We start from the raw sequence: 26207 nt of genomic DNA on the forward strand, positions 1-26207 counted from the left end.
TGACCTACATCACCCTCCCCTCATGTCTTCCAGGTCCAAGAAGAGCGGATTTTACACCAGCAGGTGAAGTGCATCATCACGGAGGAGAAGGTGTGCATGGTGTGTAAGAAGAAGATTGGGAACAGGTGGGCCTCCTCCACACCTGAGCAGCACTGGGCTCTGATGAGGGTTTCTTGCCGGTGGAGAGCAGTCAGGATGGAATTCTGCTCTTTCGCCAAAGAGAAAACATGTCTGGGCTGTCCTGATCCTGGTGGTTCCTGAGCCTTCAGAGAGCAGTCCCTGCTGTGTAGGAGGGTGGGCCTTGAGAATGAGAAGACCTGAAATGTATAGTATGGAGCTGTTGTATTCTTGCCCATAAAGCCCTTCCCCCTGGTAGCTAGAAATTAGGTTGAAGCCAGTGGGTGTGTGAGCGAGATGGACAGAAAGTCCTTACTTTTTAAGGGTAAGCCTCTGAAAGAAGAAAAAGGTCTCTGAAACTGCTACCGCATGGCTTAAATGAAATCCTAAGTCAGCCTCATACAGTGCTAGGACTGACACTGTAGTCCGTCCATGTCCTTCAGACGAGAGTGATTTGTTCTTTTTCTTTATGGCTGGAAGAATGCTTTCCTTCAGAAAGACCTAACTGGCTCTCTGTGGTAAGAATTAGCCTGAAATGCTGCTGATGGGCCCTGTTGGCTCCCCGTAAGCCCAGCCGAGCTATGCGCCGGTTACTGCCTTGTTAGCCGTGTGCTTTGCACTGATTGCTTAATAAGAAATCCCTCCAGGCACTCTCAATGTAACTCATTCTCTGTTTAGTTACTTGACAGAGACGGTGACTACAGAGGTCCAGAGCCCTCCAGGGCGGGCTGTTGTTTGAGGCTTGGGTGGGCTTCTGGGATGACCCGGGGAAGGTGCCTATTTCAGGTGTGGGGGAAGTAGTCCATTGGTAGCAGTCTTCATTCCTGAGCCATTTTCCTTTTCTGCAGTGCGTTTGCAAGATACCCCAATGGAGTGGTCGTGCACTACTTCTGTTCCAAAGAGGTGAACTCAGCTGACACCTGAGCCCAGCTTGCAAGGATTCAGCAGGTGGACAGCTCAGCTACCCCAGAGAGGAGAGGAGCAGCGGCTGTAGGAGTCGAGGCCCCACCACCAGGGGTCGCTCCATTCGGACGCTGCTGGCTGCCTTGCGCTCTGGAACAACTCTGAATGAATCAGACTTGTGTCTGGCATTGCCAGCTTTTTCATAGAAAAAGAGCTTAGTTCTACCTTGTACCGTTATGTTGTGGGCAGTTCCAGAGAGTTTAATACTGCCCAGACAGGAGCACTGCACCGCCTTGCCTTTGCAAACCAATCTCCTGAATAAGGAAACTATCTCAAGTGTTTGTAACCATGGGCTTGTTTGTTGAGAATTTTCTATTAAGATAAGTGCACGACTTCACAGGGATCCCTCTACGTGGCTGACTGGAGCGGGCCTTGAAAGGACAACACTAGAGCTACTGCAGCCACGGCGACCACACGGCTTGCTGAGTGTGTAATGCCAGTCACGTCTCCACAGTAGACACACGGGACGAGTGTTCCCACGTGCTGTCTTCCTTGGGGTTTTTGAGAATTTGTAATGTTTCCTCTTTGTCTTTAATGGCAGTGGGAGTAGGTGACAGGACACACCACTGACACTGTTTAAGTGGCTTGTCCCTGACATCCGTGGTCCTCAGTAGCCTCCCTGCTCACCTCTTTCGTTTCCCACCTCCTTTTCTTTCTCAGGATTTTTTTTCCCTTTATCTCTGCCCTCGCCGTCCTATCCGGGCTTTCTCTCTTTTTGGACACTAGGGATAAATAATATTTAAACAAGGGTCCTTGAATTAAACAGGAAGTTTCCGTTTCCAGGAATACGTTGATAATTGATTGGCAGGAATGTTGCACGGGGCTCCTCTTTGTGTGGCATCTGCCTAGAAGCTTCGGAGAACAGTGTTCTCTGCTTAGGAAAGGGCCTTTGCACTTCCCATCAAGGGCCAAGTGTGTCGCATTTCCTGAGGAAGAATGGCACTGCACAGGAATGTGATGGCCTAGGCAGACGTTCCCCCAGACACCTGCTCCTGCGTCACCCGCCAGCCACCCGGCAGACGGGTTGTCTTGTGTGTGGAGTTGTTGGTGCCGTGGGCACTGTTCTGCTTCTCCAGTCAGTTGCCATTGACTCGTCTAGCTCGGCTTGGCTGTCGTCACTCCCCAGCTTTGCTTCGCAGAGGGTGGAGGCTTGCTCTAGGGGAGGAGATGGATCTCTGCTACTTGCAGGAAAAGAGCAGATCAAGAGCAGGCAATGACGTGATGCCACAGCTGCCTGTCAGGTATCCAGGGACAGCAGAGAGTGACACTGGAAGGCAGGAGCAGCAGCACGTGGGTTTATAAATTAACTCAAGTGCCAAATCTCTTGAGGCCTGGGGTGGAAAGAGAGGTCTGAGGGGACTTCCCCATCTCTCCCAGGGCACTCCAGAGGGACACAGGATGGAGTTTTTAGCACTGCAGGCTGAGGACACATGGGATGAGTGTTTCCACGTGCTGTCCTCCCTGGGGGGATTTGAGAATTTGTAACTTGTCCTCCGTGTCTTTTATGGCAGTGAGAGTAGGTGACAGGACACACTACTGACACTGTTTAAGTGACTTGTCCTTGACATCTGTGGTACTTTGCGAGCTGCAGCATCGTGCTGTGTCAGGCCCATGTGGATGGTGACTTGCTGGCAGTAGCAGCCTAGGCTTCTGCCGGGCACGCACTGTGGAAGGTCTAAAGAGACCAAGTGAGTGTTGTCTTCATCATCTACAGACCCGGGGGACTCCACGCAGGGTTGTAAGACTGGGTGGTGCTTCACAAGGACCCGGTGGAGCGCTTGTCATTGCGAAGAAGTCACTGTCCTGACCAGCCATGGCCACTCATGAAATGCCATGGTGCCATGACACCATCTGCACCAGCTCAGGCCACACTTCCTCTGGGAGCGACAGTAGAAGCTTCTGGCCTGGCCTGTGCTGCACCACAAGAACTTGCCTGCCACTCCAGCCCTGCCTTCCTGGCCTGTCATGCTTATGTGCTGCATTCTTGTGGACCATGTTTGAAGCAATAGGATAAAGGATGTCTTCTTCCTTCCGTTTATAGACACCACCTTGTCTCCCCACACTCCATTTTTCCTTCCCTGGACTCTGCCCTCCATGGAGGTATGGAGAAGGAAGCTCTGTAAGGAGGACCAAGGAAGATCCCTTAACTGCTTGTCACAGTACATATAAGAAAGCAAGAAGTAAAGCCTATTTGGGTGTTATTTTTTCTCCTTCCCATGGACTTCAATGAAAATAATAATAAAAGGGTAATAATGTAGCTAAGTATTGAGAATAAACCAGTCAGTGACTAAGGAAAAGAACTCTGTAACATTTCTTACACCTAGGTTTCTGTGCTGTCCAGCATAGCTAGAGAACTGCAGGCAGATATGTTGATGGCTCAAATATAAAATATTTCCGTCAGGCCATCCAGTGGTGTGGTGGTTAAGACAGCTGGATCCCACATGACCAACTGCATGGTTCAAGTCCTGGACCTGGTGGCTTGAGAAACACAGTGGGCACATGTGTGTGCATGCCCAGAATCCCCAAAGGAGAAATGGAGAAGGGTTTGCACTGTGACTGTGCCCCATGAGGGGTGCTTTCTCACTTTCTGTCTCTTTCTGGCAAGCACACACATCCTCCAGAAAAAAAAATATAGAGTTTTACTGAACACAGCGGAGCCTTAGCTAATCCTAATTGTTTACCGCTTCACAGAGTAGAGCCTAGGGCTGCTTCCTGCAGCTCATCATGGCAGGAATTTGGTAAGATGGAGGGACCCAGGGTTGTTTGACAAGTGGTGGGGTGTTGGTCTACTTTAGCCAGCTCCAAAAAAATATTTTAGTCCTACTGTATTATTCCCCCTCTTGAGCAATCTATGGCCATCTGGAACTGAAAAACTTCTGATCTGAGACATGACTTTATTGAGGAACGGGTAAGATGACTTCTGGGAGAGGCAGTGAGGTACAGCCCAGGAAGTTCAAATCAGTCAGGAGCCAGGACCCCAGGCCTGGCTGTGCCTCCAGCTTGCTCTGTGCCCTCCTGCACTGGGCCTCCGTTTCCTCTGGTGTGCATCCATGAGCCTCTATACATTATTCATGGAGATTACCAAGGGGGCTGGGCTTGTGTCCAATCCCCCAGCCCAAGCCTTGGCTTCACAGTCCAAATTAAAATGCCTTCCTCCGTTGGTAGCTCAGCCGTCCTCTTTGGTTCTGAGAGTTTCTTACTCATTTCTGTTCTGGGGGAACTTGCCCAGTCGGTTCAGTTTGGAGTTGAATCATCCTCGTATTTGGATGTTGTTCTTCCAGCCTCTGACTCTAGACCTCGGGCAAGAGAATGGAGATGACGGGATCTTGGCTGAAGAATAGAAATATGTCTCGCAATAGTTTATGCCCCAGAAATCCCTCCTTTTTCTGGACATTGCCAGTCCCAGCCACCGAGATGGTGTGGTTCACGGAGAAGACGATACGTTCCATCTGCAGCCTGAGGTCAAGAAGACACTCTTAAGCCTTTATCTCTAGTAGCTTGTGGACAGGCAGCCCTGCTCCTTACCTGGCCTTGTTTATACCACCTGGCTATGTCCCTGCCTCTGTACCTGGGCCACCCGGGTACTTCCTCTGATCTAGGAAGGGGGTCTGGCAGATGCCCTGAGGCTGTGAATTTCTGTAGGAAGTGGGCAGGCCCTCTTCGCCTTTGCCGTCCTGGCCTATGGCCTAGGCACACAGCAGGCTCTGTGTTTGGGGGGTAAATGAAGGAGGCCAAGAGAGATTAGACACATCTTTGAATCCAGAACACTGAACTTTCTGCCAAAGACCTGTGGGGAAGATGGGGTTTGACAGGTGGTTGAATTTAGGCCTTTTTGATCGACTTGTCACCGATGCAGCACTTCCCAGCTGCTCCATGGGCAGGCTGTGTCAGCATCTTCTAGAAGGCCTGTTGTACATAGGAGTACCTGGGTTCCACCCATACCCACTGAACCAGATACTTGAGAGTGGGGCACAGTGAGGCTCAGATATGTTTTTCACAAGCAGCCCAATGGTTGACACTGGCTTGTCACCAAGCCAGTGGGTGGGATGGGTCATAGCTTTTTCTTTCAAAATTTTATCTCCTTCAATACATTCCTGTAGCTCTCAAAATGCAGCAAGAAGGAAGCTGCAAGTTCGCGGTGCACATGGCCACAGTTAGAGTCTTGGAGAGGAATAGAGCTGCCACCTGCCTGAGCAAACTTAGGCTCCAGTCACTTCCTGGAGCTTGGCAAACCCCACCTCTAGTCCCAGCACCCAGCCAGCCATGAGGCCTCAGCAGAGCAGGCAGCCCCACCCTCCCCACCCCAGTGCTACCTGTTGGACCTGAGCAGATCGGGAGTGTAGTCAGAGGAGAGCGAGGTGGCTCTGGAAAACAGGCAGAGCTTCCTGCTGGGAACTGGGTGTCCAGCCATGCTCTGGGCACTCTGGCCGAGATGGCTGGTGGGCAAGGGGCTGCCCCTCCTGGGGGCAGTGCCACTGTGGAAGAGAAAGAAGAGGGGACCTCAGTGGAGGCACTGGCGGGTACGTACCTGATCTACCTGGGGCACGTGGACTGAAGGAGTCCTGGGAGCTGCAGTCCCTCTGAGGACTGAGGCCAGCACTGGCACTGGGTTTTGATTTGGGGTGGGACCTATTGTTCCAGACCATCTGGCAGAGCTTAAATGAAAAAGATTGGCCAAGACCTTGGCTCTTGAATACAGTCCTCTCCAGTCAGGAAATGGAGGGTGAGGTCATGTGACACTTGCCTGTGGTTGATTTCTGCCAAGAATGCTCTGGCCCGGCTAGAGAACCCAGTGCAGGGAGAAGGAGCAGGAACTTGTTGGGATGACGGGATTATGAGGGGACAGTTTCACGCCCAGGAGGCTGCAGCTTGATGTTATCTCTACGGAGCTCAAGCGTCATCCTCCTTAGAGACTTGTCAGACCAGTAGGCTCCAGGTGACTTCTGGCTTCCTTCACCAGCCGCTGCCTCTTACGTGGTCTTCCAGCCTCTGTCATCAAGCCAGTGGGTGAGACGGGTCATAGTTTTTTCTTTCAAGATTTTATCTCCTTAAACACATTCCTCTAGCTCTCGAAATGCAGCGAGAAGGAACCAGCAAGTTTGTGGTACACGTGGCCACGGTTAGTCCTGCTAGTCCATGTTGGAGTTTAAGCTGCAAGTTCGTGGTACACGTGGCCATGGTTAGTCCTGCTAGTCCATGTTGGAGTTTAAGCTTGAACCCAGGCGTGACATCCAGGACCCAGGGTTCAGGCTCTTCACTGAGATGCTGAATTCCCTGGGCCCTGCAAAGTTCTCCCAGCTGCAGGCCTCCTGGCAGTAACAGCAGTGACCTGGGGCTGAGCTACTGCTCCATGATGGGACTAAGGAAACGGGCTGGGAGCCCTGGAAGGAGGAGATCAGGCCCTGCAGTCAGCTTCCTGGAACTGAGTCTCTGGAGTTCTGTTGTAAGCAGGAAACCCACCCATACTATGACCTCCAGGTGAAGGTGCTGAGGGCCAGAAATATCCGGGGCACGGACCTGCGTGAGTGACCTCATCTGCACTTTCTCCCCTTCTTTGCCCTGGGGCCTGCCCAGAGCTCTGCGGTGGCTGACCTGAAGGGGTGTGTGTGGGCGCGTGCACATGAACACTTGGAGGGGCTGGTGCTGATCCAAAGGAGGCCACCCTGATGAGGGACAGACATCCAGGGGCTGTTGGCCAGGAGGGTTGTGCTGACCCCTCTCTGAGTCCAGAAGTACCAACCAAGGTGAGAGCGTGAGGCCACGGCGAACACCTGCTCTCCATTCCAGTGCTCACAGTGTGTGTGTATGTGTCCGGGCGGGGGTGGGGTGGGGCGGGCGGTGTTGCCTGACCAGGGCAGTTTCTGGGAATTGCTCAGTGCTTGTTCAGGCTCTGCTCAGTGGAATGGGAGACGTCACTGGTCCAGATGGTGTGGAACACCCCGCCCCACCACATGGGTAGCCTCCTCCAGGAAACCTCTCCAGCAATGAGCTGTGGCTGAGGACCCCTCCCTGTCCTGTCTGCAGTGTCCAAAGCTGACTGCTATGTACAGCTATGGCTGCCCACAGCGTCCCCAAGTCCCGCCCAGACAAGGACAGTGGCTAATTGTAGTGACCCTGAGTGGAATGAGACCTTCTGCTACCAGATCCATGGGGCTGTGAAGGTGAGGATGCCAGGGCCAGGCTCCGGAGGAAGGTACTCCTGAAGGAGCTGTCCTATCCAGCCTCGGACTCTGACCTCCTGCTGCCCTGTTCCCAGAATGTCCTGGAGCTCACCCTCTATGACAAGGATGTCCTGAGCAGTGACCAACTCTCCTCGCTCCTGTTTGACCTGAGGAGCCTCAAACCTGGCCAGCCCCACAGGCACACCTTCCTACTCAACCACCAGGTGAGCCCTGCCAGTGCCAGCATAACCCACACCTGAGCAAGGTGGCCCAGGGCGGGACACCAGCCAGCTCAGGCCGAGCCCCCTCCTCCCAGCAGCACTGAGCCTATGAGGGGTTCCCTCAAATACTCCTCCCTTGCGTGAAGCCAACACACGAGCCCCCTGAGGCTAGAGTGTTTTGCCTGTCCTGGTTGCTGCTGAATCCTCCCTGTCCAGACAGTGTCCAGTAACATTTTGAATGAATGAAGTTCTGCATGGAGACATCTTTGCCCCCCCTGTGCCCATGAGAAACCACAATGAGTCTCCTCTTCTGGTCCCTAGAGCAGAGCAGGAATAGGGGGCAGGATGGTCCCTAAAGCCTTCAGAACCTTTTATTTTTTAATTGCAAGAGGGCACATGTGCTAGCCAGAGAGAGATGAAGGGACAGAGAGGGAGAGTGAGGAAGTGCCCCCACCTGGTGGGATGTGGTCACGCTGCAGTCCCTTCTCTATTTCTCCATCCTGGAAGGATTTGGGGCACATGCATAACACATGTTTTTCAAGCCTCTAGGGCCTGGACTCAAACCACTGTCTGCAATTAGGGTTCTGGCTCCCTTAACTACCAGGCTACAGTGTGGCCCTTTCACCCCATTAAATGTATTTATTTCTTCCATGAGTGAGAGAGACAGTACCCCTCAGGGTCCCAAAGCCATAATCCAACCCCAGCCTCAGCCAGCCCAGATCATGAGCTCACATATGCCGGGCGTCCTCAGGGAGGTCTCTGGACTCAACCTGGCAACCTCCCCAAGTGCATTGTGTTACCTCTGTGCCGTTGTCCTTCAGAGTCTGTTAAAACCGGGGTTCTTAAAATAAATAAATAAATAAACAAACAAACAAACAAATAAATAAAATAAAGCCAGTGTTCTCTGCTCCCTCACCTAGGATTCACAAGAGCTGCAGGTGGAATTTGTTCTGGAGAAGAGGTGAGTCTAGGTGGAGCCCAGGGACTGCTGTTTACTCTGACTCCCAGATTTGAGTCAGGAATTTGAGGCGCCATGTCCTGCCCTGACCTAACAGGCCTGGCCTGAGGCAGATGGCCTGGCCCTGACACTGTGTGCATGTTGGCCCACAGCCCCATCCCACTCCCAAAACTTACTGTACCCCCAGGCTCTCCCAGGCAGCCGCTTTGGGCATGCAGTCATCACAGGGGGCCAGGTTTCTCATGAGCCTCTCATCCTTGCAGCCAGGTGCCTGCATCTGAGGTCATCACCAACGGGGTCCTGGTGGTAAGCTCGGAGCTGTCCTGGGCTGGGGGCAATGAGGAGTCCCTGACAGCCTTTCATGCCCACTTGCCCTTGAAGGATGCACAGCCCCTCCCCAGAGGGGGGATGTACTAGGGAGGCACCTCCAGAGATGGAGGACAGGAAGGCGCCTTGCACCCAGGTGCACAGCCCAGGACCCACGTGCAAAGCACGTGACTCACTTGGGACCCTGATAGTCCAGACTGCCGAGGGAGCCACTCTCAGGGCCCCTTACCTCCTCCTCCACTATTCCGCCAGGGCCCACTCCCCCTGAGTCCTGGAAGTAGGGATGAATGTAACCTACTGTGGGAAACCCCTGCCTACAAGGCAGGCCCCGTGAGGGCTGTTACCTGGACCCTGCCCCAGATCCTCCTCTCCTTTCATCCTGGTTTGGGCTCCGTGAGCAGTCCAGCTTCCACAGGCCTCTGCTTTCCTCAGGCTCAGCCCTGTCTGAAAATCCAGGGCACCATCAGGGCAGATGGGACAGCCCCACACCGGGAGTATGGTGAGTCTGCTCGATGGCCTTGGGTCTCGCCTTTTTTGCTGGGGTTTGGGGCTGCTGGTGTCCAGGACATGGGTCTGGGCAGGAAGTCCTTATTGTTCACTGGTCAAAGCCGACCAAGGATGGAACAGGTTGACCCTGGAGGTAGCAAATCCTGACCCTGGAATTGCTCGAGAACAGAGATTGTGTCAGTCCAACTGGTGTTCCACAGCACCCCCAAAATCTCAGAGGCACACACCAGGAAGTGGTCCTTTCACTCACACATCTGGCAGTCCACTGGTTCCTGGCTGACAAAGGCTGGGTTTGGCAGGAGTGGCCTGACTTTGATCCATGTGCCTCTCACCTGCCTCTGTGACCAGCGGAGTAGCCTGGAAGGCATCAACAGAGGTGCGAGAGAACAAGCCCAACCAAGCAAGCACTTTTAAGCCTGAGGTCACATCCTGGCCAAGCAACCAAGTCACGTGGTTGAACTCAAAACTGAAGGGCATGGAATGTAATTGACCTCTGTAGAAGGAGGAGGTCACATGGCAACCGGCCACAATGTAAGGGGACTCACACTAGCATGGGTGGGTTAAGTGAGTGAAAGACGCGCTACCAATGCAGCCTGCCACCAAGTGCAGCCAGGCAGGAGGGGGACTGAGTATGGGATTGGGCGGAGGCTGTGTGGCTGCAGAGGTCCCCGGGTCGCTGAGTCAGAGCCTGAGCGGAGTCCCGCCCAGCTAACAGCAAGCACTGAGTCGGGCACTGTGCTAAGATTTTATGTTTTATCCTTTAATCCACATAACAACCACATGAAGGAAGTACAAGCACTGCCACTTTTAATTCATAAAACTGAGGCTCAAAAAAGAAACTTGCTTTAAATCACATAAGCCAATAAGTGGTAGAGGCAGGCCAAACCCGGGTCTGTGAACCTCCAGGACCTGTTTCTTTCCTTTTTAAAAAATTTTTTTGCCAAAGGGCATATGTGCTTGCCAGGAGAGACCAGAGAAAGAGAGGTAGGGGAGGGAAGGGTGGAGGGTGGTCACACGGCTATCTGTTCTCCGTTGTTTCTCCCTCCTTTTGGAATTTGGGGCACACACATACACAGAGCATGTTTTTCAGGCCAGCAGGTCCAGGACTTACTGTGCAGTCATCCAAGGGGGTTCCAGTGCCTTAACCACCATGCCACCTGCTGACCCAGGGCCCATCTCCTTCACCATAGTCTGTGGTTTCTTCCTATGAATAGCACATCTCCATGTTGTTCCATAAACTTGGTATGAATGAAAGACCACTTACTATCTTTGACTCCCACCCATCTGGGGCCGTGTTGAGTCTCCAGGTCTCATTTCATGTAAGGAAGGGCAGATGGAGGGGGACCCAATCTGGACCTCTGCCCAGAGGTGTCTGCCATCCTTAGACACTTTCGGACCATGTTGTGTTTGGGGTCTGGGACCCTTGCCTGGCTGTGTGTGGTCCCCTCTGAGCAGCCATTCTCTCTGGGGTCTGGCCTCCTCCCCAGCAGACTGCTAGGAGGCAGGGGAGAAGCAGCCCTGCTGTTCCTCCGCCCACAGGCCTGCCTCTTTGCCACTTCCCAGCATGCCTCACTTTCTAGCCTAGGCTGGCCTGCTCCTGCTTCTCCGAGACAAGCACTCTCTGCCACCATGACTCCCACTCCTCCTTTTACTCCTCTGCACACAAACCCCTCTACCTCCTCCCAAGGTCTTGCACTTTTGGAAACAAAGGTCAGAAGGACTTGTAGCCACAGAGCGCCCTAGGCAATGAGCGCAGTGCTTGAATGGGGGTAGGGGAGGGTAAGAGATGGAGGAAACTACCAGTTGAAAGCTGTTAATTAATATAATAATTAGTGTATAATTAATTGTATATAATACATTATATAATTAATGTAATAGCCTAAAATTCATCAGCACCATGAGCTGTGAGCAGGCACTCGCCCCTCGCCCCCTTCTCGGTTTTCTCCATCCCTAGGCATATGTGTGTTTTGTATTCTCCCCTGGGGTCCCAGTCTGACCAGGGCAGGTTACAGGACCCCAAGAGTCTTCGATAATGCTTTCTCTATGGTCAGAGCATCTCCGTGTGAACAGGGTGATAGGAGTTGGCATTTCCTAGGGGAAGAGAGGGAGGAGGCGTAGCTGCCATTGTGAGCTGCACCTCCCCCTCACCCCTCTCCCACCTGGGCACCACTCTCAGGCTCTAGGCAGATTCAGCTGGCAGTGCCTGGGGCCTACGAGAAGCCACAGCTCTTGCCCCTGCAGCCTCCCGTGGAGCCGGGTCTCCCGGCCACCTTTACCTTCCACGTGAATCCAGCGCTGAACCCCACGCTGGATGTGGAGCTGGGGGAGAAGCTCACGGTTCTACAGGTGAGTGAGCCGCAGGCAACGGGCAGGAAGAGAGAGGCTAGGTCAGAGAGACTCCGCGGGACCCAGAGGCTTGCTCCTTGCCACCCTGGACAGCTCTCTGGGTGCTTCCTTCTGCAGAGTGGCCCGAGTGCGGAGCTGGAGGCTCAGACCAGCAAACTGGGCGAGGGGCACATCTTGCTCTCATCTCTGCCCCTCGGCCAGGAGCAGCAGCACTTGGTGGCCCTGGATGAGGTATGGCCTGTCTGGGTGCTGGGGGGACTCCTGCCTGTTCTGCAGCCACCGGGAAAGGTCTGGAGGAGAGGCCTGGGAGGGGCAAGGTCAGGCCAGCCTGGAGGGGCACCAGAGCAGCTTGGGGCAGATGGGAGAACCATTTCCTGGGAGGATGGGCTTGGCATGCTCAGAGATGCTGTCTCTTTCAGGGCCAGGAGGTGGCGCTAAGTGTGAAGACAGAGATGAGGTGAGGTGAGATTTCAGTTGAAAGTCTGGTCCGCTCTGGGCTGGGCTGGAAGTGTGGGGAATACTGAAGTGTTCTGTTCTCCTACCTGCTGGGCTCTGCTAGCTGTGGGAATCTGGTGCTGGGGTTCTAAGTGCTGGTGGGAGGTTCCTTGAGATTTTTCAGGGGTTCCAAGTGTGGATCTGCTCCTGTGAAAACAAGCTGGGCCTGAGCCTCTCCACTGGACAGTCACCTGGTTCCCACCCCTGTCCTACCTGAGACAGCTCTGGGGACCTGGACCTGCGCCTCGGCTTTGACCTCTGTGATGGGGAGCAGGAGTTTTTGGACAAGAGGAAGCAGGTTGTGTCCAAGGCCCTGCAGCAAGCACTGGGACTGAGTGAGGCTCCGGATAGTGGCCAGGTACAGAAGGAAAAGGGGTGCTGGGGCCAAACCCAGCCTCTTCCCTTGAGAGGGCTTGTGTGGCTAAGATGGGACCGAAGCCTAGAGGGGCATGGAGGAAGGGGGCCAGTCTGTCTGCCTGAACTGATGGGTGTGGCGGGGAGCATCAGCTCCCTTGTTCCCCACAAAGACTCAACAGCCTGGCCAAGAGTGAATGTCTTAGTTGCCATAACAAGATTCCACAGAGTGGCTTAAACAACAGACATTTTTTCCTCACTGTTCTAGAGGTTCCACAGCCTTCTCCCTGCCATTCCCCCTCCTGCCCCACTGAGAATGAGTACGGTGTCCCCAGGGTTGGCTTCTTGCCAAGGGCTCCCTTCCTGGCTTGTAGGCACCTTTTTTGGTACCAGGGACCCCTGGCAGACAGTTTTTTCATGGACAGAGGTGGGTGGAATGGTTTTTGAGAGCTCACAGCCTAGATCCCTGACATGCATGGTTCACGGTAGGGTTCTTGCTCCTGTGAGAGCCTACTGCCCCACTGATATGACAGGAGGAGGAGCTCAGGCAGTACAGAGAGCGATGGGGAGCAGCTACAAACACAGAGGAGCTTCTCACTCGCTTCTCCTCTCCTGCCGTGTGGCCTGATTGATAGCAGGCCACGGACCTACTGGTCCATGGTCCGGGGATCAGGGACACTTGTTGTAGACAGCCGCCCTCTTGTGTCCTCACATGGCCTTTCTATGTGTGCCCAGAAACCTCTGGTTTCCCTTCCCTTTATAAGGACAGCAGTCCTACTGGATTAAGGCCCCACCCTTATGACCTCACTTAACCTCTTATCCTCCCTATAGGCCCTGGTTCCAGTTCCAGTTACACTGAGGGCTTCAACACATGAACTGGGGGGTGTGGGGAGCGGGGCACAACTGAGTCCATAACAGCGGTCAGAGAGATTGGGAGGTGGAGGGCCCATGGCTCCTCTGAGCGGTGCAAGTGTGGGGCTGTGGCTGGGAGGCAGGAGGAGGGCAGGCAAGGGGCAGACCATGGTAAATCAGGACAGCGGGTGGCTTTCTCCTGAGGGTGTGTCCTTGGGAGATGGAGCCTGATCCTCAGGCTGACAAGCCGAACGAGCTCTGATGGCTCATTCTGTCGCTAAGTGTGCCAGCTCCATGTCAGATACTTGCCCCAGCTCTTCTGGCACTCTGAAGCGATAGTGCCCTCGGAGAGCAGCAGCCAGGGAGCATTTTTCCAAACCAAAGAAAGAGGCCAGGGAAAGGAGCTGAAGATCTGGGATGCAATAAACTAAACCTTTGTGGAAAAGCCGAGCACCCCAAAGGTTCTGAATCTGATCCCCCACCCAGGCACCTCAGATCCCGAAGAGGAACTTTCCATCCAGGCACCTCCCATGTGCGGGGCAGCTCCAGGCTGCTTACCGGTCATTGTCACTTTAGCTCAGGGACTCTGAGTGGGCATGATTTCATCTGATCTTGGGTGATTATTTAACCTTCTTGTGTCTCGGTTTCCTCATCTGTAAAAGAGGGGCCTCACTCAGTTGCTATGAGATCATACATGTAAAACTTAGAATAATATCTGAAATGTGTAAGCAATAACATATAAATGACAGTGGTAATATGGGGGCTTCAAAAAGGTCATGGAAAATGCATATTATGATAAAACTGCATGGATTTCTTTTCTTTTCTTTTCTTTTTTTCTTAGAGAGTTTTTGCTATAGGGCATGTGTATTCACTGGGCGCGGAAGCCCCCCCCCCAAAAAAAAAGAGAGAGAGAGAGAGAGAAATCACTCCCCATGGGGTATGGCCATGCTGCAGTCCCTTCTCCATTCTCCTCTCAGGTTTTAAGACACTAGGTTCGGGACTCAGACCGTGGTCAGCCATGTGGGAGTCCAGCACTTTAACTACCACACCACCTGCTGGCCCCAATAATGAGCTTCTTTAGTACCTATTTTTTTTTTTAAGAAATTTTTGCTCTAGAGCGTGTGTACTCACCAGAGAAAGGAGAGAGACAGAAAGCACTAAATCACCCCCCAGGGGGATGGCCACACTGCAATCCCTTCTCCATTCTTCTCTCAGGATCTTCGGCGTGTACACACACGTCTGGCATGAGTTTCAAGCAGCTGGGTTTGAGACTCGAATCATAGTCAGCCATGTGGGAGTTCAGCCGGGTGGTGCTCCCGAGACAGAGAGAGAGAGAAAACAAACTTCCAGGTCCAGGGCTCAAACCATAGTTTGCCAAATGGGATTCCAGTGCCTTATCCATCACACCAGCTGCTGGTCCGGAATTTCAATTTTTTGCATCAAAATACTTAAATTCCATTTTTCTACCCACTCTTTGAAGCCCCTGCATAGTAGTTATCATCGTCATTATCGTGTCTAGGTACCTGTGGTGGCTGTGCTGGGTTCCGGGGGTGGGACCCGAGCTATGTCTTCCCTGTACGGCAGCCTGGCGGGGCTGCAGGATCTCGGCCTCCTGGACACAGTGACTTACCTGAGCGGGGTGTCTGGGTCTACGTGGTGAGTGCAGGGAGTGAAGGATGCAGAATAAAGGAGAGCCCTGGGTAGTGGGGGTGTGACCTGGTGACTTGAGGAAGTGCCTGAGGAGGGAGTGAACAGGAGTAGGAACAGGCTGAGTCCCAGAGGCCCCTCTGACCAGACCCCGGCAGCTTCCCCTCTTGCTGTGCTCCCCTCCCCACAACTCACAGGCATTCCTCCACCCCAGGTGCATCTCCACACTCTACAAGGACCCAGCCTGGTCCCAGGTGGCCTTGCAGGGCCCCATTGCACGTGCCCGGACTCGGGTCTGCAGCAGTAAGATGGGGGCTATGTCCACAGAGCGGCTACAATATTACACCCAGGAACTGGGGGCCCGAGAGAGCAGCGGCCACGGCGTGTCCCTCATTGACTTCTGGGGTCTCCTCATCGAGTATTTCCTGTACCAGGAGGTAAGAGAAGGGGAGACAGCAGTAAAACATGGCCCCTCTCCACCCCTTCCACACACCCCTCTCCTATACTTGTTTCTGCCTCATCCTGAAGGCTAAGATCAGAGATCCAAAAGCCAGCCCTAAGGTCTGAGCTCCCCTGGTTAAGGGTGAGACACCAGGGTAGGCTGACACTGCTTCACCTGTTGGGCTCCTTACTCCCGGGAAGAGAGAGCAGGCCTGCAATTCTCATCGCCGTCTGCGTATTAGAATCACCTGCACAGCTCTCAAACAACCCAAGCCTGGCCTACTTCCAGAGATACTGATTTTAGTGGGTCTGGAGTAGGGCCCCTAGCATAGGTATGTTTTGTGATTCCAGCCCAGCTGAGGTGCAAAGCCACGCCTGCTCATAGTTCATTGCGGCCATAGACTCATGCCACCCGGTGGCTGCTTGTAGAACTACAGGCCCTGTCCCAGCTGTGGACCCCTTGTGAGCATGGTTATCAGTTGACGGTGTTTTTTATTCTGTTTTTTAGTTTTTGCTATATGGTGCATGTGCTTCCCAGAGAGAAACAGAAAGAGAATTCACCCTCCCAGGGGGCACGACCATGCCACAGTCCCTTCTCCTCCATTCTCCTCTCTGGATTTTGGGTACACACACACACTTGTGTGTTTTTCAAGCTGCTGAGTCTGGAACTTGAACTATGCTGTTGGCCATGTGGGATCCAGTACCTGCTGGTCCCAGGTGTGAGTGTATATTACAAGTGATTTCTCATTTCTGTGTAGAGAATCTGTATTCTCTAGTGACTTTCTTTTTAAATAAATCAGATTGGTTTTTCAAAAATTTGCTTTTAAAATGCCATTCTGACTCCCTTGCATTTTTGGTATGGTTTCTAGAATGAGAAAGAAGGGTGGGGGGTCAGCATGTGGCATAGTGGTTAAGGTGCTGGACCCGCACATGATCGACTGTGGTTTGAATCCCAGACCAAGCAGCTTGAAACCCATGCTGGGCACATGTGCGCGTGTGCCCAAAATCCCCAGAGGAGAATGGAGGAGAAAGGATTGTGGCATGGCCATCCTCCCGGGGCATGATTTCTCACTTGCTGTCTTTGTCTCCTTCTGTTGAGTGCACACACAAAAATCTCTCTCTCAAAAAAAGAGGGGAGTGAAGGAGGCATTCCTATAGTCCTGAAACTGTATGAAACCACACAGTGACTGTCCCCTGGCTGCCACCTAAAGCCATCCCTTAGAGCGCTGTCTCTATAGTGCTAGCCCTGGTGACCCAGAGTTTCTCTGTGGCATGTCATACCACACAGGGAGCTGGCCCCAGGCCATGGGCAGAGAGCATTGGAACTCCTAAAGGCCAAGCTGCCTGCTTCTTTCCTGCCCAGGAAAACCCTGCCAAGCTATCTGACCAGCAGGAAGTCATCAGCCAAGGCCAGAACCCTTTCCCCATTTACGCCAGTGTCAACGTCCGCACCAACATCAGTGGGGAAGACTTTGCAGGTGCCGGGTGTGGAGATGAGGGGAGGAGGTGGAGGGACAGTCGGCAGGAGGGTGTGAGAGCCCGAGACTATCAGGGTACCGAGAGGGGGGCCACAATGGGGCTATGGAGCACAGATGGTTTTCTGCCTCCTGTTTCTGGCAAAGCAGAGACTTCTGCTCTGGCACAGGCCTGGGTCGGAAGCCCCTGGTGACTTTCCCTTCTCTTGGGTCCTCAGAGTGGTGTGAGTTTACCCCCTATGAGGTCGGCTTCCCCAAGTATGGGGCTTACGTCCCCACTGAGCTCTTTGGCTCAGAGTTCTATATGGGACGCCTGCTGCAGCTTCGACCTGAGCCCCGGATCTGCTACCTGCAGGGTGAGTCCAGGCTGGAGGGCTGGGGACAGGTGGGTTCCCTGGACTGGGCCCTGATGAGGGATGGGGCTCCGCCTGTCTCCTTAGGTATGTGGGGCAGCGCCTTCGCAGCCAGCCTGGATGAGATCTTCCAGAAGACGGCTGGCTCAGGCCTTGGCTTCTTGGACTGGCACAGAGGCAGCGTCAACGTCACAGGTGAAGGCAGAGACCCCAACCCCTCCTGTGCCACTTTCCAGCCACACGGCCCTGGCAGAGGCGTCACCCTCCCAGGGGGCACGACCATGCCACAGTCCCTTCTCCTCCATTCTCCTCTCTGGATTTTGGGTACACACACACACTTGTGTGTTTTTCAAGCTGCTGAGTCTGGAACTTGAACTATGCTGTTGGCCATGTGGGATCCAGTACCTGCTGGTCCCAGGTGTGAGTGTATATTACAAGTGATTTCTCATTTCTGTGTAGAGAATCTGTATTCTCTAGTGACTTTCTTTTTAAATAAATCAGATTGGTTTTTCAAAAATTTGTTTTTAAAATGCCATTCTGACTCCCTTGCATTTTTGGTATGGTTTCTAGAATGAGAAAGAAGGGTGGGGGGTCAGCATGTGGCATAGTGGTTAAGGTGCTGGACCCGCACATGATCGACTGTGGTTTGAATCCCAGACCAAGCAGCTTGAAACCCATGCTGGGCACATGTGCGCGTGTGCCCAAAATCCCCAGAGGAGAATGGAGGAGAAAGGATTGTGGCATGGCCATCCTCCCGGGGCATGATTTCTCACTTGCTGTCTTTGTCTCCTTCTGTTGAGTGCACACACAAAAATCTCTCTCTCAAAAAAAGAGGGGAGTGAAGGAGGCATTCCTATAGTCCTGAAACTGTATGAAACCACACAGTGACTGTCCCCTGGCTGCCACCTAAAGCCATCCCTTAGAGCGCTGTCTCTATAGTGCTAGCCCTGGTGACCCAGAGTTTCTCTGTGGCATGTCATACCACACAGGGAGCTGGCCCCAGGCCATGGGCAGAGAGCATTGGAACTCCTAAAGGCCAAGCTGCCTGCTTCTTTCCTGCCCAGGAAAACCCTGCCAAGCTATCTGACCAGCAGGAAGTCATCAGCCAAGGCCAGAACCCTTTCCCCATTTACGCCAGTGTCAACGTCCGCACCAACATCAGTGGGGAAGACTTTGCAGGTGCCGGGTGTGGAGATGAGGGGAGGAGGTGGAGGGACAGTCGGCAGGAGGGTGTGAGAGCCCGAGACTATCAGGGTACCGAGAGGGGGGCCACAATGGGGCTATGGAGCACAGATGGTTTTCTGCCTCCTGTTTCTGGCAAAGCAGAGACTTCTGCTCTGGCACAGGCCTGGGTCGGAAGCCCCTGGTGACTTTCCCTTCTCTTGGGTCCTCAGAGTGGTGTGAGTTTACCCCCTATGAGGTCGGCTTCCCCAAGTATGGGGCTTACGTCCCCACTGAGCTCTTTGGCTCAGAGTTCTATATGGGACGCCTGCTGCAGCTTCGACCTGAGCCCCGGATCTGCTACCTGCAGGGTGAGTCCAGGCTGGAGGGCTGGGGACAGGTGGGTTCCCTGGACTGGGCCCTGATGAGGGATGGGGCTCCGCCTGTCTCCTTAGGTATGTGGGGCAGCGCCTTCGCAGCCAGCCTGGATGAGATCTTCCAGAAGACGGCTGGCTCAGGCCTTGGCTTCTTGGACTGGCACAGAGGCAGCGTCAACGTCACAGGTGAAGGCAGAGACCCCAACCCCTCCTGTGCCACTTTCCAGCCACACGGCCCTGGCAGAGGTGTGAAGAATAAGGGAGGGGATAGACTCGGCTGTCCTATTGGACTCCTGAGGAAATGACTTCTAGCGTAGGGTCTCTGGATGCCCGGAGGTGTGATAAGCCCAAACCTTCACTTGTCTGCTTGGGGCTCCAGTGAAGTCAACTCATCCCAAGGCTATTGGGTATTCCAGCGTCTGCACGACTCCCACGGCTGCCATCAGCCTGTCCTTAAATGGGCCCTGAGGGTCCTGGTGTGCAGTTTCTCTGTCCCTGGGTAACTTTTGCTCAACTCTGAAGATTCAGCTCAGACATCGTTTTGTAGTCTTCTGCTCTGACCCTCCAGGCTGATGGAGGAGCTTATCAATGGCCCCTTAGGACCCTGTGCACAGCCTATTGTTGCCCTTATCCTGGGGCATCCTGACAACTTGCCATCCCTTGTGTGACCTCCCCCTCACGTAGGCTGTGCGCCCAGGAGGGTCAGGCCAGGCCCCACCCACCCCCGCATCCCTCCTGCACAGTGTCAGTCGGTAGCGACTTCCCAGTTGGTGTGTAGTGCCCGGGACGCTGCCTGGAAGTTGTGTGTGATGCTCTGTTTTCAGAAGGATTAGGAGAGAAATTATTTAGCAAATGCAATGTCACAAGCAGTTTTCAAAACATGGGGATACAAAAGAAAAGGCCACATAAAAGGGGTTCTTTGAAGCAGTGGTCAGAGGCCTGGGTGGTAGTTTGGAAGAGGAGGAGGAATGTGGAGGTGTGGGAAGGTGGGGGGCTTCCTTGGGCCATCAGGGTGGCTGGGCAAAGGAGGCATTTGCTGTATTTCACTGTCCCCCACCCCTCCCCAGAGGATGACTGCCCAAAGCTCCAGCTTCACGACCCTGCTCGACTGCGAACGAGGCTCTTCACCCCGCAGGGTCCCTTCTCCCAGGCTGTGCTGGACATATTCACCTCCCGCTTCACTTCCGCTGAGAACTTCAACTTCACCTGGGGCCTCTGCCTGCACAAAGACTACGTGGCTGGCAGGGAGTTTGTGGCCTGGAAAGGTGGGTTCTGCCTTGGGCAAGAGGTGGGTGGGGTCCCCCTTCCTGCCTGCCCCGGCTCATTGGGGTTCCAGTGGGAGAGGAGAGAGAAATCTGCAGAGAGAAAAGGAATGTGAAAGCTGGCAAGAGCAACTGCGTCTGTCCTGTGCACGCACGTGTGTGCCTTGCAGACACACACCCGGACGCCTTCCCGAACCAGCTCACTCCCATGCGGAACTGCCTGTACCTGGTGGACGGAGGCTTCGCCATCAACTCTCCCTTTCCGCTGGCCCTGCTGCCGCAGAGAGCAGTGGACCTCATCCTGTCCTTCGACTACTCCTTGGGAGCCCCATTCGAGGTGAGGTGGGGCAGGGAGCTCCCGAGGTCAGTGGGCAGAGGAGAGGAGAAGAGAGGAGAGCAGAGGAGGGAAGAAGGGAAGAGGGCTCTGCTGAGGGACTGGCTGGGTGTTTTGGGTCCGCCTGGACTCTACTGTAGGGGTGAGGCACCTTCTGAATGCTGTCAGTATGGGTCTCCCCACCTGGAGAGGTTATGGGAGGGAGAGGGAGTGGGAAGAGGAGGCAGGGGGTCATCAGGGGTCTTCTGTCCTCATCAGTAGAGAACCCTTCTCCCCATTCTAAGCCCTGCCCATTCATGATAGGATTCCCTGTGCCAGACTGGCTGTGGCTGTGGGTCTATGTCTTCTTTACCATGGTAACAACAGAGCCAAGAAAGTCCCCTCAGGGAGACTCTAGCAAGGACTCCCTCAATCTCTGTGGGGTGAACAGATGCCGCCATCCAGATGCGAGTGTGGGCCTGCTGGTCCCTCCTCCTCTCTGGCCCCCCCTGGTCCCTTCTCCTCCTGGGTCTAGCAGGAGCCCAGGACTGGAGAGTGATGATGCTTTGTCCAGTGCTGATGCTCTGGCATCACTGAGTGTCAACTTCATGAAATTGAAATCAGCTCCCTGGGGGGGGACGGCCATGAACAGTTAATGGCAGGAATGATGATGACAAAGATACTGATTATTGATTGTGATTTGATCATTGCGGATTATCGCAAACCGTCACAACAGCCCCACTACAGGGTCATCCCCGTTTTTATTTTATAAATGAGGACACTGGATCAGAAAGATGAAGTTACCTGCCCAAAGTCACCCAGCTAGTCAGAGCAGGCCTAGCACTGAAGCCCAGTGTGTGTGAGTTCAGGCCGAGGCAGGCAGGCCAGAAGCTTGGTTCTGTGCTCAGGTCTTACAGATGACAGAGAAGTACTGCCTGGACCGAGGGATCCCCTTCCCCAGGATTGAGGTGGGCCCCGAGGACTTGGAGGAGCCCCGCGAGTGCTATCTGTTTGCCAAGGCTGACGACCCCCGCTCACCCATCGTGTTGCACTTCCCCCTTGTCAATCGAACCTTCCGCACACACCTGGCCCCAGGTAAGGGGGAACTCTGGGCCCCGGTCTAACTATGAACCTTGTGGTGGTGATGGGATGCTGCTCTGAGCATGGACCCCTAGATGGTGCACCGAAGCTTGCCTCAAAGGGGCCTGACTATGGAGGCCCGAGCAGGGCTCACCAGAGTCCCGGGACGAGGAGGGCTTCTGGCTGTCAACCCTAGCCAGTTCCACGGAGGGCAAGGTCTGGCTTCTCGTCACAGGTGTGGAGCGGCAAACAACTGAGGAGAAGGCCTTTGGGGATTTTGTCATTGGTGGGCCAGACACCCCGTATGGCATGACGAACTTCACCTACGAGCCCGAGGAGTTCGATCGGCTGGTGGCCCTGAGTCGATACAATGTCCTGAACAATGTGGAGGCCGTGAGGCAGGCCCTCCAGCTGGCTCTGGACCGGCGGCAGGCTGCGGAGAGGGTTGGGGGCTGACCCAGGCAAGAGCTGTGGCAAAGGAGAGACCGCGGGCTGCTCAGCGAGGGATCGTAGACGTTGTGGGGCTTCTGCTTCCCATCTCACCAGGACTGGCCTTGTGGCCCTCCGGCCTTGGAGAGCTCTTGCAGAATTGCAACTGGGACGGGGGATAGGTCTCTCCACATGGGTTTCTCAGTGGAACTGGGGCAGAATGTCTCCCCAGGTGACTTTGGGGGTGCAGGGCAGAGTGCAGAAGTGCTCCCTTTACAGGGGGATGTGGAAAGAATCAGGCAACTGTGTAGCCACACTCCTCCCCCAAACATAGGAAGACTTCAGAGGGCCCGGTCTCCAGACCCTCGCAGGATGAGAGCTGTGAGAGAGGGGTGCAGGCTGTGCCCCTACACTGAGATGGAAAGCAGAGAACATTCACCCTTACCCCCATGAGGTGGCCCAAACCCGATCCCATCCTGAGCTCCTGGACACGGAGCCACTGAGAATAAAGAGGAGCTGTGGGGGCTGCCAGCTGTGCCCAGCTGTGCCCAGCTCCAACGTCCTGACAGCTAACACACCTTCACCTCCTAGCTCCCGCGTCCCTCCTCATGGCTCACTCCCCACCCCTCTGTGCAGCTCTTAAAGCCTGAGGGATGGTGGCCCTCCCTGGCTGGGCTCCAGCTTGTGGTTACGCAGCACCTTCCTGCTCACTTCCCAGCTCTTAAAACTTGGGTCACGTTCTCTGGTCACACGTACAGCTACCACCTCATGCAAATATGGTCTCACCATTGCAGGAGCTAAATAGCTGTGGGTCGACGGGGCCTCCACTTGCCAGGGGCACAGTGAATGCCTGCTGTGTGGGGGCATACATGTGCACAAGTTCCTAGTGAGGGCACCCGTCTGATGGCAAGGGAGGGCAGGGTAGAAGGAGCCTAACCTGGCCTCTGAACTCCTTCACAGACACATCTAATGATCTGGACATGCCATTTCTCTTTTTTCCCTGACTCACCTGGGCCCCTCCAGCTGTATGGAGCCTCTCCAGGGTGGGCAGATTCCAGGTCTGTGAAGAGGAGCTCCATCTGGGAACCAGCAGTTAGCGTAATGGCTATGTCGCTGGACTCCCACGTAGTCCACCGCGATTCACGTCCCGGACCCGGTGGCTTAAAACTCACGCCGGGTGCGTGTGCGTGCGTGCCCAAGATCCCAAGAGGAGAATGAAGGAGAAGGGATTGCGGTGTGACCATCCCCCCTGGGGGGTGATTTCTCGCTTTCTGTCTCTATGTCTCTGTCTGTCTGGCGAGCGCACACGCCCTATAGCGAAAAATCTCTCAAAAAAAATAAAACAAAACCTGCCACCCTGCATCACTCTCATGTACAAACGTTCTGGGCCCTGAGTCACAATTCTTTGTTCAATCAGACCCTGCTCAGAGACCCATGTGTTGACTCTGGGAAGAAGACTCTGTTCTGGGTCCCAGCTGGCAGGAAGTAGCCAGAGCCCAAGCTATGCCCTCTGTCTAGCCAGGGCCTCACAGCCTCCAGCTGGCATGAGCAGTGTGGGCCAGGGGAGCCATTCTTGGCTGAGCCAGCCCTGTTGGCTGGTATGGGGTGGGCATCTTGGTTCTCCTCCTGGCTGCACGTCTTGCTATCTAGCCTGGTCCAGCACCCCTACCTCTTGGCTCTGTGGTGTGAGGTTTTCTTGGGAGCAGCCCAGGATGGTCCCTGAGCTCCTGCTGTGGCCACTGTCATCACTGCTCAGTTGCTCATTAGAACCTTCATGGAGTTCACAACTTAGGACTTTATAGCATTCTTAAAACTGGGAGCTCAGGACCAGCAGATGGTATAGTAGTTATGTCGCTGGACTCCCACATGGCCAACGGTAGTTCAAGTCCTAGACCCAGTGGCTTCAAAATCATGCCAGGCATGTGGACGTGCATGCCCAAAATCCCAGGGGAAGAATGGAGGGGAAGGGATTGTGGCATGGCCATCCCCCCAGGGGAGATTTCTCACGTTTCCTCTCACTGTGTTTCTCTCTCTTCAGCCAGCGCATGCACCCTAATGCAAAAACAAAACAAAACAAAACAAAAAACAACTCATAAAAAAAAACGAAACAAAAAAAGAGTGGAAGCTCATGGGTTCACAGAGCTCATAACTTGGAATCTTGAGTCTGTCTTTAATGCCTCATGCAGTGCCACTGAGTTAAGCAGAGGGAAGAGGGTCCTGGTGGGGGGTGATGTCAAGATCACTTAGCAGTTTGGGTCCCCCTCCAAGGTGGGGAGGGATCTGAGACTGATTCTACCTCATTACTACCTGCCCCACCCTCCATTCCCAACCCTTGTCTAAGGGCTGGAAATAACTGTAAGGTCACATTCAGTAAAGTTCCCCTGAGCACCACCTGGTGTCACCCCAGGCCTGACAGAGGACCAAGGTCAGACCTCTGCAGAGCTCAGCTTGGCAAGGGGCCCCATTCCAGGTGCTGCTATTGCAAGGTCACAGTGATCCAGAGAGTCATATACAATGACATAAAATGAGGACTAAGAGGTCTAACTCTCCAGAGACAGAACAACAACAACAACAACAACAACAACCCCACCAAAAGTTCCATGTGTCCAGCCAGTCCCACTGTGCCCAACCCCCCCATGTATCAGTCATACAGTCTCCCAGGTCCAGCTCTTTCCAGGCCAGCAGACTGAAGCACTTCCAGCTTTAGATCCCCGGGCGCTCTTGTCTAATAAACTTTCCTTTTTCTATGGAGACGTTGTCTTGAGTCTTACTCCAAACCATGACAATAGTTTTCAAGGTTGTGAAAGTGACAGGGTTGGAGGAATTTGGCCAGAAGAACAGAGCTATAAGTTTGATTCCCCCCAAGTCGGGGGAGTTACACAGGAGCAGAGGCATGACTCCTCAATGTGTCGGAGCCTCTCATCCTGCAAGGGGAGAAGAAGGTGGCCAGTAAGGCTGCCACGTATGGATGCACAGGTTGTGCACTGCAACTACGGGAGGTACTGCACACCAACTGATGGTGGGCATTTTCTCAGTCGGCAGCCGAGGGGTCACAGCCTTAACTGAGAGAGTGTGAGGACAGAGGCTGGTTGAAACATCAGGTCCTCTGGATTCTTCAGACACATCTCTAGGTGTTCACAAGAATACCCTGTAATGAGAAAAAAAAAATTGCAGGAGGAGGAAAAAGAAAGCAACCTCTCCATTCCTTGGGAGATGCTGCACCAGGACACGGGGTCTCAGGTATTGGGAGGTGACTAGTGAGCATGGCACGTCCTCACCTTCTAAGCCCAGGACACAGAGCTCATTGTCCAATTGTGTTAATTTGGTGAGGGTTTAAGTGACATTTCCCTCATTTCAGGTGGAACAGTTCTTGGAGAGGAGAAAAGGAGGGTGACCTGCAGAATCATTCAGGCTCCCGCTTTCCCCCAACACCTCTCTTCTGTGAAAACCCACAGGGACACTGAACAAACATGGGAGGGAGTCCAGGACCCTCCTCCTTGCAGGAGACAGGGATCCGTGACGGGGCTGTTCTGCGTGTCAGGGAGGAGGCCACCAGCAGAGTTCAGGGCTGAGGACTGGTTTTCTCCTATTAGGACAACTGAGGTGCAGAAAAAATTAAGCAACTACGAGCCCACATATATTAAAAACCATTCTTAGTAAGATTTAGATTTTTCTTGGGGTGGGGGGGCAGCAGGTGGCATGATCGTTAAGGCATTGGATTACCACATGGTCACCTGTCTGAGTCCCAGACCCGACAGTTTAAAAAATCACACTGGGTGCGTGTGCATGTGTGCCCAAAACCCCCAGAGGAGAAGGGATTGCAGCAGAGCCACCCCCCCTGGGGAGTGATTTCTCACATTTCCTCTCTCTCTGGGGAGTGCATGGGCCCTATGACAAAAACCTAAAAAAAAAAAAGATTTACGTTTGGTTTATGTATGTATTTGTATGTATGTATTTGTGTGTATGTAGCTATATAAAATGTATGTATATAATTAAGGCCATTTTGAATTCCCCCCTTTTCTATGATAGATAGTGTGCACGTGTATGAGAAAGAAGCACCCTCAGCAGGGCCCATCATGCCATGACCCCGCTTCCCCGGGCCCCCCAGCTCCTCAGGATCCCGGGTGCCTGCACACACACCCAGCGTGTTTTCAAGCCAACCTGGGGATCTGAACCCTGTGGCTTCCAGCCTTGCAAGACACTTGGACTGGCGCTCATTACCACGACCCCTCAGAGCTGGGCTTGTTTCATTTCTTACAAGTTGAATTGCTAACACTAGGTGGGGAACTATGGGAAAGGACGTGGTAAAAGGAGGAGAGATTGGGGGGAAGGAAAAGCTAGAGGGAGGAAAGTATGAGTGAGGCATAG

The 26207-nt window shown here is 53.8% G+C and overlaps 2 protein-coding genes across 3 annotated transcripts in view; both read left to right on the forward strand.

Moving 5' to 3' along the window:
- VPS39 (VPS39 subunit of HOPS complex) overlaps positions 1-1866 on the forward strand; it is a 55416-nt gene extending 53550 nt beyond the window's left edge. For both annotated transcript variants that reach the window (XM_006158652.3, XM_027775796.1), the window contains 2 exons: positions 34-125; positions 966-1866. In XM_006158652.3, coding sequence (XP_006158714.1) covers positions 34-125; positions 966-1041 — 168 coding nt within the window. In that variant the 3' untranslated portion in view covers positions 1042-1866. The remainder of the gene's footprint in view (positions 1-33; positions 126-965) is intronic.
- A 3551-nt stretch (positions 1867-5417) lies between these two features.
- On the forward strand, positions 5418-22988 carry PLA2G4F (phospholipase A2 group IVF). The gene is made up of 20 exons (XM_006158653.3): positions 5418-5600; positions 6529-6601; positions 7105-7241; positions 7337-7465; positions 8383-8423; positions 8684-8726; positions 9180-9246; positions 11431-11600; positions 11718-11831; positions 12020-12057; positions 12318-12453; positions 14821-14957; positions 15163-15385; positions 16753-16867; positions 17083-17220; positions 17305-17412; positions 19823-20020; positions 20188-20354; positions 21239-21425; positions 21646-22988. The coding sequence occupies exons 1-20, from the start codon at positions 5490-5492 to the stop codon at positions 21864-21866; spliced, it is 2553 nt and encodes an 850-aa protein (XP_006158715.1). The 5' UTR covers positions 5418-5489; the 3' UTR covers positions 21867-22988.
- The last annotated feature ends 3219 nt before the right edge of the window (positions 22989-26207 follow it).

Source organism: Tupaia chinensis, unplaced genomic scaffold, assembly GCF_000334495.1.
Source record: "Tupaia chinensis unplaced genomic scaffold, TupChi_1.0 Scaffold000605_1, whole genome shotgun sequence".
Classification (NCBI taxonomy): Eukaryota; Metazoa; Chordata; class Mammalia; order Scandentia; family Tupaiidae; genus Tupaia; species Tupaia belangeri.